This window comes from Heloderma suspectum, chromosome 11, assembly GCF_057233095.1.
Source record: "Heloderma suspectum isolate Gila_16-S chromosome 11, 16-S_ref, whole genome shotgun sequence".
Lineage (NCBI taxonomy): Eukaryota > Metazoa > Chordata > Lepidosauria > Squamata > Helodermatidae > Heloderma > Heloderma suspectum.
In genome coordinates this window covers 8,884,088-8,902,709 of record NC_139468.1, presented here as the reverse complement: position 1 = coordinate 8,902,709, position 18,622 = coordinate 8,884,088, and the positions used below count along the sequence as shown (strand labels likewise).

General features: G+C 47.6%; 1 protein-coding gene across 1 annotated transcript; it reads right to left on the bottom strand.

The window, feature by feature from the left end:
* Positions 1 to 368: 368 nt before the first annotated feature.
* Positions 369 to 14,471, bottom strand: CRABP1 (cellular retinoic acid binding protein 1). The gene is made up of 4 exons (XM_084816769.1): positions 14,275 to 14,471; positions 13,007 to 13,185; positions 5,576 to 5,689; positions 369 to 763 (listed from the first exon to the last, which is right to left on the bottom strand). The coding sequence occupies exons 1-4, from the start codon at positions 14,342 to 14,344 to the stop codon at positions 713 to 715; spliced, it is 414 nt and encodes a 137-aa protein (XP_084672895.1). The 5' UTR covers positions 14,345 to 14,471; the 3' UTR covers positions 369 to 712.
* Between the last annotated feature and the right edge of the window lie 4,151 nt (positions 14,472 to 18,622).

Genomic DNA, 18,622 nt, shown 5'->3' with positions numbered 1-18,622 from the left:
GAAATTATTCAGCACTAGAATGTGAGCGGGGGGGAGGTAACTGGGACCGGTCAGGGAAGTTGATTTGGTCATATATCCTCACAACATCCATTTTATCCTCACAACATCCCTGTGAGGTAGGGTAGGCTAAGAGTCCATGATCAGCCCAAAGTCACCCAGTGAAGTTCATGGCTGAGTGGGGACTAGAACCCGGATCTCCTGAGTCCCAGTCCAACACTGTAACCACTGCACCCCATTCCCTTGCTCAAGACTGCACTGTGAGGGACATGCCTGGTCACCACCATCAACCACTCTTGCCACTGTGTCGCATTCTCTACCTGTGTGTGTTGCCACGCTCTTCTGTGTGTAAAAAAATAGAAGAAAGAAATCTGTCTGAAACCCATTGGGAATCATATCCAATAAATTTAATTACTGCTCAAATCATACAAATTTAAAACTACAAAATACAAAGTAAACAAGGGGAGGGAAAGGGAGAGAGGAGAGACACGAACACACACACAATTCTAATGGGACCAGGGTTTGTAATCAAAGCAAAAAGCCCAAGGTTTGAGATGGTCAGCTGGGATTCAAGATGACATGTATGGTCACGTACGAGGCTGCTTTTAAGGCAACACACATGGATGTTTACTATGCGGGGTTTTTCTCTCTCCACAACATCTGCTTGCTAATCCGTCCCTTCATCCCCCACCCGTGCGATGCTGGCTGGTATTTTTCACTCTCTTATGTAAATTCTTGTGCATACAACATCGTCCGCACCAAAGGTCTGGAGAGGAAAAGAAAGGGGGAGACACCCAGCAAAATCAAACACCAGAAACAATGTGAGGTTCCCCTTATTTCATAAGGGGATGATGTTTAAGTTGGGCTTTTTGCATTTTAATTATTACTGTTTTTTTCAATTTGCTTGCTGCCTGATATTTTTTGTTTGTTTTTTTCTCATTTGGGAAAGATACCCACTTTTGAAAGGAAACTGCCTTGCCTTTTATAGCTACCTTTACCATTCTCCTTAACTGTGTTGGCATCCTGTTGGACTTGTTTTGCCTTTCCTGATCTGCAGTATACGTAACTCTTATTACTGAACTCAGGTGCTGAGTGCTGAAAGCTATATAGCCCAAATTGGGGCCACTGAGGAACAAGAGGGACACATCAGCACTCAAAGATTTGCAGAAGTACAAAACAAAAAACAAAACAGCTCAATGAGGAATGAGCATGCTCAATAGCTTCAGAATGCTGGATGTCAGTTGGAAGAGAGAAACAGAAAGGGGTGTGTGTAATGGAGTATCCTGAAGGAGGACATTAATCCCGAACAGGAGCACTTGCTAGAGTGATGCTACACTGCATTGTATTGCAAGTCCTGCTTGTTTTATCTCATTTTTGTCATAGAAAGTTTCTCTTGAAGTTGTTTTAAACAACCTTCAAGCAACCTGAAATGATTTGACCTTCCTGGTTCTCCCTTTCAGCTTTGGGGAAGTTTCGTCCTTGCAATGTAAATCAGTCTGTAATGAATTTCCTGGGCAACTTTCCACTCGTGTGTGTGTGTGTGTGTGTGTGTGTGCGCGCGCGCGCGCACGTGCACGTGTGTGCGTCTGTGTGTTGAATGCCATAGCACTATGGTCACCATACCCCAGAGATTTAACAACACTTTATAGCTCTCAAGGGATCCCATGCCCCACTCCGGATTAGGCCAAGGGTCATCCCCCATCTCATCAGCTCCATGTCTTAAGTGTTCCAAGGCATGGTTGTTTATCCTATCTAGGAATGTTATCACAACCTGAATATACATTTACCCACTCAATGAGAAATAATGGGAACCCATCCTTTCTTACGACATGTTCTCAGTTGGCTGCCTCCTTGATTTCTTCCATCGCAAGATTACTATTACAGGGTTAAGGGGAATAGTGTGTCTTCAATACTAGAGTGGTTTGGGGGCCCTGTTATGTGCACCTACTGTGATTATATGTTCCTCTTGTCTAGTTTAATGGTCTGTCTGCCACCTTTGACATATTGAACAAAAACACCCCATTAGGCCCTCCTCTAAACTTTCTAACAGTCTTATATCCAGGTTTAACTTTAACCTGTTGATTCTTGTTGCACAAGGCTCCTGATATAACTACTACATTTATATTCCCTTTTAAGTACCATGCTCTCCAATTCACCATCTGGAGCTTGACCCTTCTGCATAGCATCCTCACCTCCAAACACATTTTTTTTCATATCCATTTTTTTCTTAAGACTCTTTGGTCCCTTTTAGCAGTCGCCATTTGTTACTACCTGCTTGTTGCCCATTCTACCTTATTCCCAATTTCAGAATCTTGGAACATTTACGCCACACCCAAGTTACAGGGCATCTTGCTTAACTGCCATCCCAAGCTTCTGAGACTTCATCTGGCACTGCCCGCTCATTTTCAAGCCATTTGTAGCTCTTAAGCCAGGGGTGGGGAACCTCTGTTGGAGAAGGTCTCAGGGGCTGCACTGCAGTGATGGGTGAGACCAAAATCCCCAAAGTGCCAGCATATTTTAGCTTAAACCTCTTACTGACAGTAATTTAAGTTTTTAGGAGAGGCATTTCAAATGTTTAGACCAAGAAAAAACTGTAAAAGCTGAAAATCACCAAATGATCAGCTGTCAGGGGAAAGGGTGTGAGGCATTCTGGAGAACCATAGAGGCCCAGATTGAAACCCCAGGGGGACTGGATTTGGCCTGTGGGCCTGAAGTTACCCACCCCTGTCTTAAGGTCTAGAAACATGATTCCTTAAGCAAATGGAAAGCTGGGGTTCTTGGGTTGCTTAATTCTTAGACCTGTGAGCCATGATTGCCTTGGCAGTCCCAGAGCATGTTCAGAAGGCATTTGCATGGCAGGCTTGCTGAAGCTAAGCAGGTCAAGGTCTGGCCAGTGTTATAAATTCCCACTCTTTTGAGTTCCATCATGGAATATACAGTTCCAGGCTAGTGCTGATGCAGGGCAGGGATTGGCAGTGTAGGACATCTGCCAACCCCCAAAGCCAGAGCCGGCATCAGTGGTAGGCCTGACCGGGCACCTGCCAAGGGCCCACATTCCAGCAGAGCCCCACTGACAAGAGCCCCATGAATTTGCTCTCCTCTTCCCCCTGGCAAGCTGCTTGTTCACCTGCCTCTTGCTCTGGCCCAGACAACGGTGGTGGTGAGGAGGAGCAGCAGCAGATACCACGGCCTCCTTGCTCCCTGGCTCTCTGCCTTCGAAGCATGCAGGTGGTAGCAATGATGAGAAAGGATGGGGCGCAAGAGCAGCTGGAGACAATGGCCGTGAGAAGGTGGACTCACTGAGGGAGGGGGGCCCATGGAGGGTGTCTTGCCTGAAAATCCTGGAGCCAGCACTGCTCAGAGCCCCCTGGCCTGGCCCCTCTGAGGGAGTGGGCAATGCTGGGAGCAAGAGGAAGGCACAGCAGCCCCCACCTGCCTTGTCCTCTTCCCGTGGGCACTGATGCAGACTCGGTCCAGAGGAACATGGCCAATGAAAACATAGCAGTAGCAACGACAGTAGGGGGAGTGGCCAGGGCTCTCCGGAACTCACAGCTGATGTTATGCTGATGTTGGTAACAAATGGCCAGTGGGATGAGGATAGGGGTGCAGAGACTCTTTCAGCCTGACGGCCGGATTCTGTTACAGAGAAGCTCTCGGGGGCCGCATTCCAGGAGCGGGCAGGGGCAAAACTACCTGCCTATTGTAGAGTAAAGCTCTTGCTGCTCGTAACGAAGCTTTAGAAGGGGCGGGGGAAATGTGCCAAAGCTGGGAAACCACCAAACGGTTGGCAGTTGGGGGAAAGGGGCGTGGCCATTTGGGGAACCTCAGAGGGCCGGATTTGGCCCACGGGCCTGACCCCCTCAACCAGGACCTTTGTGGTCAGAACTGTATTACAGTTAAGTTTGGTTAAGGGAAGAGGAAAAATATGCCACAGATTAAAGCTCGGTTCAGTCGAAAGGATGTCTTAAAAGGAGAGGCACAGCCACTTGAGATCAAAGCCGTGTGTGAGCTTCCAAGCTGTGTGTTTGAACCTTCTCGCCCGCCGCGTTCAACTTCACAATTCAACCGTGCCACTTATAAAAATGTGCACTCATTCGTCCGTGCCCTGCAGCTTGCCTGCAGCTTTAATCAGGTGGGGCATGATTATTATTTTTTTCTGGGGAGAGGAAAGAATTCGTGAGCAACTTGGAAGTTCTGATCTTTGACTCCAGTGATAATTGATTTGAAGCCCCCACCCCACCCCGGTGTGATCTGTGAACTGTGCAAAATTTGGTTTGAGGCTGCCTTAAAAGAAGAAGAACCCAACTCTGCTTTCATCAGGAAGTGAAAGGGGGTGGAAATTCCCCCTGTTCTGAAGCATTTGTGGTCTAGAATATAAGAAGTATTCTAAGAAAATGTTTCAGTGGATGTCAAGGGCATAGCAACCTCTTGGAATTTCCTCCCTATGAAAATGTCTTAGAGTAAACGTGGGGGGAGAATAATTTGTAAGTTTCAAAATGAGTAAAACATCCAACTTTTTAGAATTGTATGAAGTGCTGAATAGTATTAAACTCCTCAGAATTTAAGACGGCAGGTCTCAGGTCAAACTCGACATGACAGGGGCAGCTGTCTGTGTTCTTCATCTGTCTGCCTTGATCACATTTAAAGCAAAAAGTTGTGGGTCTAATTTTTACCGCAAAATGCACACAGAGGTAAGGGGAACTGGACCTGCCCCCTCCTGAGCTGACTCCAAGTTTGAGGGCTCTTTGACTAGGTGCCCTGTGGGGGGCCCTGGGCGCTTATCTGGTGGGATTCATGGGCAGCAGAGAGAGCCCTGGCCACTCCCCCTACTGTTGTTGCTACTGCTATGTTTTCATTTGCCATGTTCCTCTGGACCAAGTCTGCATCAGTGCCCACAGGAAGAGGACAAGGCAGGTGGGGGCTGCTGTGCCTTCCTCTTGCTCCCAGCATTGCCCACTCCCTCAGAGGGGCCAGGCCAGGGGGCTCTGAGCAGTGCTGGCTCTTTGACTAGGTGCCCTGTGGGGGGCCCTGGGCGCTTATCTGGTGGGATTCATGGGCAGCAGTCAGTGGAGGCTGGTGGCTCGATGCCAGTGAGGCGGTCAATCTGCTCCAGGTTTCAGTCAGAACTCTAAAGGAACTCGCCAAGGTGCTAATCCACTCTGGGTTACAGTCAGAACCAGTTAGAACTCTAAAAGAGCTATCCAAGGTGCTGAACCTTTAGGTCCAACACCTTGGATAGCTTCTTTAGAGTTCTGACTGAAACCCAGAATGAATTTATTGCCCCACTGACATCAGAGCCACCAGCCACCACTGATAGATAATAGTGGGCTAAATTTTATGACCTGGTATAAGGAAGTTTCCAATGTCCAGCAGTTTATATTTATTAGCAGTTGCCACTGTTTGGATGTAGTTATTTTAATATGCTTAATAATTGTATGTGACATTTAGTAGCCACCTTGTAGACTGTACTATGGAAATGGTTTTACATTAATATAATAGGAGAAAGATGGGGTCCATGTATCAGGCAAATGGAACACATTCTTACAATTTCAGTGATCCAAAAGTTAAAAGTTCTTACCAAAATCAGCTCGTCTCCAGCCAGTTCTCTTGTCCAGTATGTTTTGGGGCCCTCACCTTCCAGAAGAGTTTGTTTGCAATAGATCTTGTTTTCAGTCTCCCAAGTGGCTAAACTCTGCAAGCAAAGAGCAATCCCCCTCCCGCCCCCATTGGAGGGGAGGAAGAAAAAGGAATTAGCTGCCCTAATTACATTTCTGCAAGTCTGACAACAGCAGATGCTGGAACTGATAATGGCTGCAGTAAAGGGATAACATAAGGCAGAAGGGGAAAAGGACAAAATTACTGAGTGGTAAAGTCAAAGATGCAAATCCCCCCCCCTCTACACCTCTAGTAATATATCGGTTGAGTTGGGGAGAATTTATATTCAGCAGCAAGGAAGCGAGCCTCCATCAGCAGGAGTAAGCACAGATTCACATCTGGAGGAGTAAGTACAGATCCACATCTGACATCCTCCTCCGTTCCTCATGGAATTGGCTGGATGTGTCTTTGGATGGTCATGGGCAACCCTTCTAGGGCTACTGAAGCGGTCCCACCCAGATGTGTTGGACTGCAAGTCCCATAATTCCCAGCCAGTATAGGAGTGATGGGTGTTGCAGTCTAGCACATCTGTAGGGCACCAAAGTGGAGAAAACAGCACGAATGATTGTATGCAGCTTGGGATAAACTGGATTGCTTAGAGAGCAAAACGGGGCATTCTGAGGGGGAAAATGGGGTTCTGTGCTTATCCCTTCTCTCAGTTGCTGATCCTTCCTCAGACTGTTTTTAATCATTCACCACCCACCCCCAGCCAGGGCCCGTAACTGAAAGAAAGCCCAGCTTCTGCGAGGGAGAATTGATCTCTGAGGAGCATTTAAGGAGACAATCAACAGGCATAGGAAGAGCTGAATGCCTCTCTGTTTCTAGCATCCAGTTTTCCTGTGCAATCAATTCACTGGCAGTGTTGTATAATGGTTAACATGTTGGGGAATATGGGAACATAGGAAGCTGCCTTATACCGAGTCAGACCCTGGGTCCATCTAGCCCAGTATTGTCAACACTGACTGGCAGCAGCTCTCCAGGGTTTCAGGCAGGTGTTTTTCCAGCCCTACCTGGAGATGCTGGGAATTGAACCTGGGGCCTTCTGCATGCAAAGCAGGGGCTCTACCACTGAGCTACAGCCCCTCTTATGAGAAGTAACAGAGTGACTTGAGTTCTAATCCCCATTCAGCCATGAAGCTCACTGGGTCCTCTTAGAGCCAGTCACCATCTCTTAGCCCAAGTTATCTCACAGCGCTATTGTGAAGATGAAGTATTAGGGGGAAGAAAGCTGTATGCTCTCCTCAGCTCATTTGTGGGAAGAGTTAAAGATGTATAATCATGGATTTTATTTTTATTGGCAAATGCAGGTTACTGATAAATTACACTGCAGTCTGAATTTATCCCTACATGCCTGCAGATTTCAACAATACACATATTTAAAAGTGCTTAAGTTCATAGAAATCAACTGTCAAGGGATTTAATTCTTCACTGTTTGGGGGGTGGGATGTTTTAACAGTGAAAAGCATCATTTGTGAAATATAAGACATTAAAAGACATTAATGATGCCATTAGAATTGTAATGTATTCCTTAATTCTCCTAGCTCGTTTGCTTGCTTAAAAACATTTGAATTTTATATTCTCTGGTTTTGTTTGTTTGTTTTTAAGGTACTACCAGTTAATGATGCTGTTTGATCTAGGGATTCTATGGGAGAGAGAAAACAAGGTGTTAAAAACATGACATTTAGCAAGCTGATACTTTAACATCCTTGAGTGTTTGTGGAAAAGACAACATCTCAAAACCAAAATATGGAAAGGTAAAATCTATGAAGAGTCAGATTTGAATTCTCAGCTTTCCCCCAGTTTCATACTGATGCAAAACTTCATTTCCTGTCTCAGTGGGATAATCTGAAAGGGAGGGACTGTAGCTCAGTGATAGATCACCTGCTTTGGATGCAGAAGGTCGCAGGTTTGATCCCTGGCATCTCCATGAAGGGCTGGAAAAACTCCTGTCTGAAAACCTAGAGAGCTGTTACCAATCAATGAAGGCAATCCTCATCTAGATGAGGCAGTGGTGTGAATCAGTACAAGGCAGCTTCCTGCATTCCTATGAAAGGTTCTAGATCTCCCTGAATGCACTGTCTCCCTGGATCATGCATGCATCCCATCATGGCATTTTATCATAAAAATGCATTTAACGCCACATTGTGTCAAATCAGATTCAGTAAACAAATGCTGACCTTTGCAGAGAGAATTTCTGCCATATTCAATGCCTTCAGACAAGGACCTACCTGGGCAGTTCTCAGTTCGTGAAAATGCTTTTTAAGAACATCAGAAACAATTAACTTCCACTTCTAATTTCACATCTACAGTCTTAACTAAACTAACCCTAGTCAACAGTGTATTGCAGGGGTGGGCAGAAAGTAGATCTCCAGGTGTTTGGGGCTTCAACTCCCAGAGTTCCTGACCATTGGCCATGCTACCCCGGGGTTCTGGGAGCTCAAGTCCCAAACATCTGGAGCCACTGCACTTATGGTAGGATCATCTCCCCTAACCCCATTGCTTCTTGCCCCTGTGGATACTTTTCACAGCACGTCCTCTCATTTAGCCCCTCCTTTCCTTCACCTACTCATTCCTCAGATTCCTATATTTCAGTCTACTACTCACTACCATTCCTGACTATTCAGCCACCCTATCTCTGAGATTTCTGCCCCATAGCTTCCTTGCTATTTTGATTGTCTTTCAGTTTCTCAGTTGTTGGCTTGCCCTCAGCACAGACTGTCTTCTCCCTACAGCCTGGGAGTCTTTATTCCCAGCCAGATGTACAACACTCCATTCCCTCATAGAAGCTGCATGGCAGCCATTCTGTTGCTGCTCATTCCCTGAGCAGTTGTGATGTCACAAAATGTTCATCAGCATTCCATCCACTCAGCCAGTTGGTGTCAGAAGCCTCACTGCTTACAAACACCGTGGAATGCAGATTGGAGGCTTTTGACTTGGTAGGAGTAGATTGCAGATCTATCATATTTGGTTGGCATATTTGGGTTCTGCTGGCTAGGGGATTCTTGGAGTTGTAGTCCAACACATCTGGAGGGCACCAGGTTGATGAAGGCTAGTGTAGTGCTTCAGAAACACAAACCCTGTTTGACGAGTGGTGCACAGCCTGCGCATGCCCTGTGTATGCTTGTTCAGAAGTAAGTCCCACTGCATCTGGCAGGACATACTCCCTAATTCAGGGCAGGGGAAACTGCAGCCCCCCAGATGATGTTGGACTGCAGTTCCCATCACCCCAGACCACTGGCCATGCTGACTCGGACTAATGGGAGCTGAAGTCTAACAGCATTTGGAAGTCAACAGGTTCACCAGCCTCGAATTAGGAAGTTGAAGGTGACAGCGTGATCAAAGAAACATGTCATAGAATCATAGAATAGTAGGGTTGGAAGGGGCCTATAAGACCATTGGGTCTAACCTCCTGCTCAGTGCAGGAATTCAAGTCAGAGCATCTCTGACAGATGGCTGTCCAGCTTCATCTTGAATGCCTCCAGTGTGGGAGAGCCCACCACCTCCCCAGGTAATTGGTTCCATTGTCGTATTGCTCTTACAGTCAGGAAGTTTTTCCTGATGTTCAGCCGGAATCTGGCTTCCTGTAACTTGAGCCCATTCTTCCGTGTCCTGCGCTCTGGGATGATGGAGAAGAGATCTTGGCCTTCCTCTCTGTGACAACCTTTCAAGTACTTGAAGAGCGCTATCCTATCTCCGCTCAGTGTTCTCAACGCTAAACACGCCCAGTTCTTCCAGTCTCTCCTCATAGGGCTTTGTTTCCAGTCCCCTGATCATCTTTGTTGCCCTCCTCTGAACCCCCTCCAGCTTGTCTGCATCCTTCTTAAAGTGTGGTGCCCAGAACTGGACTCAGTACTCCAGATGAGGCCTAACCAGTGCTGAGTAGAGGGGAACTAGTACTTCCTGGGATTTGGAAGCTATGCTTCTATTAATGCAGCCCAAAATAGCATTTGCCTTTTTTACAGCCACATTGTTGGCCCATATTCAGCGTGTGATCGACAACAATTCCAAAATCCTTCTCACTTGTTGTATTGTTGAGCCAAGTACCCGCCATCTGGTTTCTTTTTCCTAGGTGCAGAACTTGGCATTTATCCCCATGAACTTTCATTCTGTTGTTTTCTGCCCAGTGCTCCAGCCTATCAAGATCACTTTGAATTTTGTTTCTGTCTTCCAGGGTATTAGCTATCCCACCCACTTTTGTGTCATCTGCAAATCTGATAAGCATTCCCTGCACCTCCTCATCCAAGTCATTAATAAAAAAAAATGCTGAAGAGCCCTGGGGTTCTTCAACATGGGACTCGCTCAGGTTGCAGTCCTATGCACACTAATTAGGCCCTGATTAGTGTGCATATGGTTGTGCAGCCTGAGTGTGTACCATCCCACACCCTGGGACACTGTTCTTCTAACACAGTGTCACCTTCAGTGCTCTGCAACATGATTCTCTGCCTCCCGCCTCTGATTATGACCTTACACAGTTTCCATAATGGGTAAATGATGATGTGCAAAGATCAGGGTGCTATCCTGATATCTTAATGATATATGGCGGGATACAAATGTTTTAAATAATAAATACATAAATAAATAAGATGCTACATCAAAACTGCTGTTGACATTGCCTGCTGCTGCTGCGATGGAGATATAACATCAGTTCAGAGAGCAAGTTAGAGAACAAGTTGCAACCAGATCAATGTGACAGACCTTTCTGGGTCATGCAAGGTGCTAAACAACTGAATCACTTCCTTAAGGGATGTCTTTTGCACCCAAAAAGTCAACACAAAATGAAATGTTTTACAAGACAAACAATGGGATTCCCAACATATTTGCTTCATAATGTGGGGGTTTTGTAGGGGTCGGTGGTTGCAGGAAGGGTTAAACACCTCCCTCTCTCCACTGTGATTTCCCAGTATTACATGGGGCATTGACAATACAGGTTTGTTGATGTCATGTGTGGTTCTTCCCTTAGATGTGTCATAATGTTCTTTGGAGTTTATGTCACTCAGGCAGAGCATCTCCTTACATGAAAGATACAAAGAGGAATATCTTTCTTCCAGACAGAGCTTGATGAGGGTTTTTTAGGATCTGAAGCCAACCTAGACTAAATAACTTTTTAGCAACTAAACGCAATGCTATTTTCAGCTGGATTCTTTGCTCATTTGCTTTCAGTTCCATTTAAATTGAGATAAATCCCTAATCTGTTTCTGTACTGATGACCACTGGGTCAAACCAGGAATGCTGTTTACTCCGCAGATGCAAATAGGCTCAACTCTTGAAAGCCTGAGCAATCTTACAAAAAAATAAGTTCCATTGAACCTGATACTTAATTTTTAAGTAAACATATTTAGGATCAGGGTGTTAATAATGGCATAACACACAAAAAAGTCCCAGTGAGGTCAGGGTGGGATTTCTTTCCGTGTAATGGTCATGATCCAGCAGATTTTGTTCATAAATGTGATTATGGGCTTCCCCATTGCTAGCTGCAAAAAAGGAAGCTCTGTCTGCTGTAACCAATCATGGTAACCCCTTGCTTGCATGGAGCTCTGGCTGACCATCTCTTTGTTTAGGATTATTAGGATAGTAGTTTGTTTAAATGCAAGGATTTGGGTTGAGATAGTTTGTGGATGGGCTTGGCTAAGGTTGCTTCTCTAAGGCTGCAATCCTGTCCCTACTTGCCTGGGAGTATGGCCCATTGAACTCAGTGAGACTTACTTCTGAGCAAGCATGTGTAGAATTGCACTATAAATCCCTCACAGCACAACTTAATACTGATTATCAAGTTGTATTGCCATAGAACACACAATGCTTGTTGTAACACTGTAAGCTAAATACAAAAATGTGGTGGTGAATAAATGCTCCCAAGGACCAAGTGAAATGTCTTCATATAAACCCTAGAAGAAGAAAAACCTAGTAAACGGCCTTGTGAGCGTTGGGATTCATCTGCGACTGTCTTCCCCAACTTTTCTCTTTTAATATATCAACTTGACTCAACAACAACAAAACAAAAGGCCAGATGGAAAGGGATTTCTGACGCGCAAACAAGAGACATTGGGGACATGATGGATGACGCTGGGATGACAGAAGCAACCGGCAAGGGGAGGGTGGGGTATTCCATTGTCCCAATTCACTGGACACTTTGCTATTACCGTGGGGGGAGCTAAGACAACATCTGGGGTGATGAAGTCCTGGATGTGTCAATTTGAGGTTGTAAAACCTCTCTGATAATGGGACATCACCCCTCCCCACAAAGGAGCTAACAGATTTAAAAACATCAAATATGTAGCAGTGCTGAGAAGCCTTTCCCAGAGGATCCAGATTAGAAAGATCCAGATCAACAACAGTTTTACAGTCCGTTATTTGCTCCAGAATCAAAACAAAGAAGAAGAGTCCCAAATCAGTCCCAAGCCTAAAAGACCCATAAATACAACAAAAGAAACACCAGCCCATATTTTGGGGCTCTTGGTAAGGGCAAGGGAACTCGTGATTTTAATTTATTTCTAAATGTGTACAGCATGTTGTATACTGCTACAACAATATTAATTTGCACTACTGGCCTGCTGTAGTGCAAATTCTCTTCTTTGCCAAATGTGAGGATGCTGCCTCTTTGCCAAATGTGAGGATGCGCGCATTTTCAGAACTGTTAGGAGGCGGACGGACACTTACTCCAGAGACCACAGTGATCTGATGGCTGGCATTACCCATTATGGGGAAAAGTCATTACACCAAAACTGTTTCCAACAGTCTGCATGGCGTTCGTAACATGTTTTCTGGCTCTTAGAGACATACTGTAGGACAAGCCTTCCCCAACCTGGTGCCCTCCAAACACAACTCCCATACTCCCCAGCCAGCATGGTCATTGGAGGATACCAGATCAGGAAAGTATGAGGCATGAGGTGTTTTCCTCAGCAGAGTTATTTGACTGATTGATTGATTACATTTATATCTTGCTTTTCTTCCAAGGAGGCCAAGGTAGCATATGTGATCCTCTTCCTCTCCACTGTTATCCTCTCAACAACCCTGTGAGGTAGGTTAGGCTGAGAGTCAGTGACTGGCCCAAAGTCACTCAGTGAGCTTCATGGCCGAGGGGGGACTAGAACCCGGGTCTCCCCAGTCTTAATCCAGCACTCTTACCACTACATAACACTGTCTCTCAGTTCTAGGAAGCTAGGAGAATCTGCTAGATGGAAACTTCACCATGTTCCAGAAAGCCCTCTTGTTCTTCATTAAGGGATCTCCTTGAAAACAAGAGGCACCCAGGAACTCAGCAGACAGCCTATGAATCCTGTCAATTTTTGAGTGGGCTATTTTTCTTTTAGAAAAATAGCCTACACCATGCCCTCCTGTAAAGGCAGCCATTTCTTACCCGGCATTTCCGCCCGTCCACCGTTTCCTCCTCGAAGCTCTCCCCGACTTTGAAGTTGATCTCGGTGGTGCGCACAGTGGTGGAAGTTTTGATGTAGAATTGGTCCCCATCTTGGCGGATTTCCACGTGTGGTTTGGAGGCGGCCGCCACAGCCACCTTCCTGAGCATGGCATTGACCCCTGTGGGCAAAGAGCGGCAAGGGACGGTGATGCCCACCAGAAGGGATGTGCATTCTGGACTTCTTGGTCTAAATGTGTACTCCTCCGCTTACTTCAAAATGAGGTAAGCCAGCTCTGATGCTGCGTCTGGCCCCCCTGCTTTTTGTGCCGAGTGGAGCCCTGGTCTCCCCCCCCCCCAAAGTCCTGTCCACACAGCACCTAGGATGCCAACTGATTCATTTGGACAGCCCCACCTGCTAGAGAGGCTGAGCATGCTGACTTGGGAGTAAGTGCTGCTGCGTTTCGTGGGGCTCACTCCCAGGTTGAATGTTAGGGGACCATGGCTGCAGCCTCCACCGTGCACCGAATCATCGTGAAGTCATTTTATTCATTCATTCATTCATTCATTGACGATAATCTATAGGCTCGATCCTGTACCCTGACTTTCTTGCAGGTGGAGCAGGGTGTAAATGTATGTAGTAGTGCGCATGAGAATCGTTTAATGCTTCTGAAACTTTGGAGGGGCTTACTCTCGAGTAAACGCAGTTAACCTACCATCCCGAGCGCACCTCACTCACGTTTGTCTGGGAGGAAGCCCCGCTGAACACAGCACCTACTCCGGAGTAAACTTGTTCCGGATCCGGCCACAATGCTGTGCACCTGGGACTAAGCCCCAGTGGTTCTTCCTAGCGGATCAGCGGCCTCGGGATCCGGCTGCGATCCCGGGCCCACGCCCAGTTTACCCGTGTGAGTCAGCCCCCAGGGAACATCAACGCCCCGATTCTCGACTGAACGCCCTCCGTGTAGTCGGCTGCAATCCTGTGCGAGATCAACGCCGCATTTCCCTGGGAGCAAGTCCCACGAACCAAAGCGGCGCCGACTCGCGAGTAAAAGCGCTCAGGAGAGGATCCTCCCGCAGTCGTCGGGGCGCCTCAAGGAGGAGCCTCGCGCACGGGCCGCCGCCGCGGCAGCGCCTCCCGAGCCAACGTGCGCCGGCTCGCCTCATGCTGCCTAGCGCCTTGCAGAAAAACAACAAAAACATACCAGCAGCCACCCGATGCCCAAATGAAAACGTACGCGCGCGCGCTCTCCCCCCCCCCCCCGCCTTACCCAACACTTTGAGGAGCTCGTCGAAATTCTCGCTGCTTTTCATCTTCCAAGTCCCGGCGAAGTTGGGCATGGCTGGCTGCGGGGGAAGGAAACGCCAAAGCAACCAGCAGCCCGAGAGCGAGGCGGCGGAGAGGCGACCCGAGGCAGGAGAGCGAGGGCGGCGCGGCCGAGCGGGAGCTGCCCTCCTCCGTCTGCTCGCGCACCTTGCGAGCTGCCCGAGGAAGGACCCGCGCGTCCCCTCCCATCCCTGCATCTCCTCCCGCCCCCGCCCCCGCCCCCGCGGAGAACGCGGGCTCCCATCCATCCATCCATCCATCTGCGTCTTCTCTTCCCGGCACCCGCCCCCCGCGCCGTCCCCGACCCTGCCATCCATCACCCGGCCGCGCACGTCCGCGCGCTCCATTTCCAGAATCGGCCACCCCATCCATCACTGCCGCCTTCTGCCCTTCGGCCGGCCAGCTCCCGCCAGGGGTTTCCCCCGCTCCCCAAAGGAGATTCCCTCTGTGCCCCCCCCCCCGCCACGGCACCTCGCTTTGCAGCTGGGAGAGACGCTTCGAGGGAGATTCATGAGCTGACGGGGAGCGCGGATAATAACCAAGAGGATGGGGGCTCCGCGTTCTCCTTCCCCCGCGGGCTGGGCCGAGGGCTTGCTGTTGAAGGATGCTGTGATGACCACCAACTCGGGTGGCTTTAAAGGGGGATTAGACAAATTCATAGAGCAGTCTTCCCGCAACTTCCTAGTTGTGTGGGACTACCAACTCCCCCATCACGCCCAGCCAGACTACAGCCCCCAGCATCCCCATAGCTGGGGGTGATGGGAGAGGTAGCCCAAGCCACCTGGAGGTTGTGGAAGGCTGATGAATTACTGCTAGCCACGATGATGCCTGTAGGCTATCCCCAGGATCAGAAGCAGTATGCAGGGGAGCAGCAGCAAGAGCGGGCTGTTACCCCCTTGTGTCCTGCTGGTGCATTTGGTTTGCCGCTATGGGAAGCAGGATGCCCCTCTCGGCAGGCCTTTAGTCTGATCCAGCAGGGCTCTTCATACCATCGCCTCACGGCTTCTAACATATTAACGGAGGATAGAACTATCCAAGGTTATTAGGACCAAGAGCTAAATGGAGCTTCCATATTCACAGGCAGGTTATCTCTGAATATCAGATGCTTGTGCTGCCTTTGTGCCCTGCTTGTAAACTTCCCAAAGGAGGCCTCTGGCTGGCCACTGTTAGACAATGTGTGCTGAACTCACTGGGTCTTGCGTCTGATTTTAGCTCTTGCACAACGCTCTTATAATTGATGGTTTGAAATTGTTTTCAATATATGTGTGCCTCTCTGTGTCCTGGCCATTTATACATTTATATGCAAGTGGTTTTATAAGGTATTTTAAAGATTTTAATCTTTGTAAAATGCCCATAGAGCTTTAGGTATTGGGCAATACAGAAATATAATAAATGAATAAATCTGGTATCTTGTCACCTTTGCTGGTTACGTTCAAAACTGCCAAGCCCATTTCTCTGCACCCCACAGCCCAAGCAGGCAGGGGGTAATTATGCAGCAGCTAGTAGCCACCAGCCATCACTAAAGGCCATTTGAGCAGCACCTTTCACCCAGTGAGCTGTCCACATATAAGTCTTGAGAGGAGGTCCTTGTATGTAGGACTTTTTTCTGTCTAAACATGCATAGGATTGCACCCTAAATCTCTTTGAGGACAGGGATTGTATCAGGAACCATGGGCAGGGCTGTTGAAACAAAATGTTACGGCAGGGCTGGAGAACCCATGGCCCTCCAGATGCTGCTGGACTACAACTCCCATTGGCCATGCTGAATGGGGCTGATGGGAGTTGTAGTTGAGCAACCCCTGGAGAGCCCAGGTTCCCCACCCCTGTGCTAAAGCATATCCAAGCCTCACAGTGTGTGCAAGAATTCTAAAGCTGTCCATCACCTGGGAACTTAGAAGAAAGGTATCATTACAAGGTGAGTGTAACAAGCACGGCCTGTGGATCTCTTCATGCTCTGCCCCATCAGTGGGTCCACCCAGTCTATTCATACTGCCAGTGGCTCTCCAAGGACTCGGGCAGGGGTGATTCAGCCCCTGATATCTAAGATCCTTTTAGTTTGACGGCAGTTATCAGATCTGAGACCCCTTGCATGCAACCCATGGGGTGTTGCCCAGAATGATGCCCTTCTGTTGAAATTGTGCTTCCCTCACAGGCATAGTCCAGTTTTCTGTGCATCTGAGAATTTGTCCCCAATTTTTCAGATAGCATATCCACTAGTCATGTATGTGTTGCTAAGTGAAATGTAGTCATGCAAGAGAAGTGGACACATACTGGATATTCCCCTCAATGTTATGAGTGAAAAGGGAGGCAGCTCTCCTTTCCTGATTTTTCTTTTAAAAGTTATATTTAATTTTTAATATATCCCCCACCCCCAGTGGCAGGAAGAAAGTGCAAAAGCTGGGTTGCAGTTAAACCTCAAAAAAACCAAGATTATGGCAACCAGCTTGATTGATAATTGGCAAATAGAGGGAGAAAACGTGGAGGCAGTGACAGACTGTCTTTCTAGGCGCAAAGATTACTGCAGATGCTGACTGCAGCCAGGAAATCAGAAGACATTTACTTCCTGGGAGTAGAGCAATGACAAATCTTGATAAAATAGTTAAGAGCAGAGACATCACACTGACAACAAAGGTCCGCATAGTTCAAGCAATGGTATTCCCCGTAGTAACCTATGGCTGCGAGAGCTGGACCATAAGGAAGGCTGAGCGAAGGAAGATAGATGCTTTTGAACTGTGGTGCTGGAGGAAAATTCTGAGAGTGCCTTGGACTGCAAGAAGATCAAACCAGTCCATCCTCCAGGAAAGAAAGCCAGACTGCTCACTTGAGGGAATGATATTAAAGGCAAAACTGAAGTAGTTTGGCCACATCATGAGAAGACAGGATACCCTGGAGAAGGTGCTGATGCTAGGGAAAGTGGAAGGCAAAAGGAAGAGGGGCCGACCAAGGGCAAGATGGATGGATGATATTCTGGAGGTGACGGACTCGACCTTGGGGGAGCTGGGGGTGGCGATGGCCGACAGGGAGCTCTGGCGCGGGCTGGTCCATGAAGTCATGAAGAGTCGGAAGCGACTGAGCGAATAAACAACAGTGGCAGGAACACCAAGGATTCTTTCCTCTGCATTCTTGATTTTGTGAATGATCTATCAGATGGATTCATGTCAGTCACATGCTCTGTGCAATTTTACTTTTTCAGAAGCTGTGCAGCTCCCCTTTCCTGGGCTGAAGCACACGTCCAGTGACACTTTAAAAAGGGGGGAACAAAGAAACAATACTTCCCCATCCAGCCAGTGTAGTTAGGAGCTCATGCTTTGGGGATTTGGATTCAGTGTTTCACCCAAATTGAACATCACTAAAGTGCATTGACCCCTTCATGGATCACTGCCTTGTTGTGGCGAAGGGGCTTGCGTAACTCAGTGAAGCCATAAGCTATGCTGTGCAGGGCCACCCAAGACGGACAGGTCATGGCAGAGAGTTCTGACAAAATGTGGTCCACTGGAGAAGGAAATGGCAACCCACTCCAGTATTCTTGCCAAGAAAACCCCATGGAACGTATCACAAGGCTAAAAGAGATGACGCCGGAAGATGAGCCCCTCAGGTCGGAAGGTGTCCAATATGCTACTGGGGAAGAGCAGAGGGTATTTCCAAGTAGCGCCAGAAAGAGTGAAGCGGCTGGGCCAAACCCGAAAGGACACTCAGCTGTGGATGCGTCTGGTGGTGAAAAGAAAATCCGATGCTGTAAAGAACAATATTGTTTAGGAACCTGGAATGTCAGATCAATGAATCAAGGTAAGCTGGAGGTGGTCAAACATGAGATGGCAAGATTGAACATCGACATCTTGGGAATCAGCGAACTAAAATGGACAGGCATGGGCGAATTTAATTCAGGTGATCATCATATCTACTATTGTGGGCAAGAATCCCTTAGAAGAAATGGAGTAGCACTCATAGTCAACAAAAGGGTGGGAAAAGCAGTACTGGGGTACAATCTTAAAAATGATAGAATGATCTCAGTACGAATCCAAGGCAAACCATTCAACATCACAGTAATTCAAGTCTATGCCCCAACCACTGAGGCCGAAGAAGCTGAGGTTGATTGGTTCTATGAAGACCTCAAACACCTTCTAGAACTAACACCAAAAAAAGATGTCCTCTTCATCATAGGGGATTGGAATGCTAAAGTAGGAAGTCAAGAAATCACCGGGATAACAGGCAGGCATGGCCTTGGTGTACAAAATGAAGCAGGACAAAAGCTAATAGAGTTTTGCCAAGAGAACATGCTGATCATAGCAAAC

What these genes read in the sequence shown, in the direction of transcription:
- CRABP1 (XM_084816769.1), bottom strand. Translation starts at nt 14,344, where the DNA reads ATGCCCAACTTCGCCGGGACTTGGAAGATGAAAAGCAGCGAGAATTTC. An exon ending in CGAGCTCCTCAAAGTGTTGG is followed by an intron (nt 13,186 to 14,274) that starts GTAAGGCGGGGG and finishes CTTTGCCCACAG; the next exon opens with GGGTCAATGCCATGCTCAGG. An exon ending in CTGGAGACGAGCTGATTTTG is followed by an intron (nt 764 to 5,575) that starts GTAAGAACTTTT and finishes TTTCCTCTCCAG; the next exon opens with ACCTTTGGTGCGGACGATGT.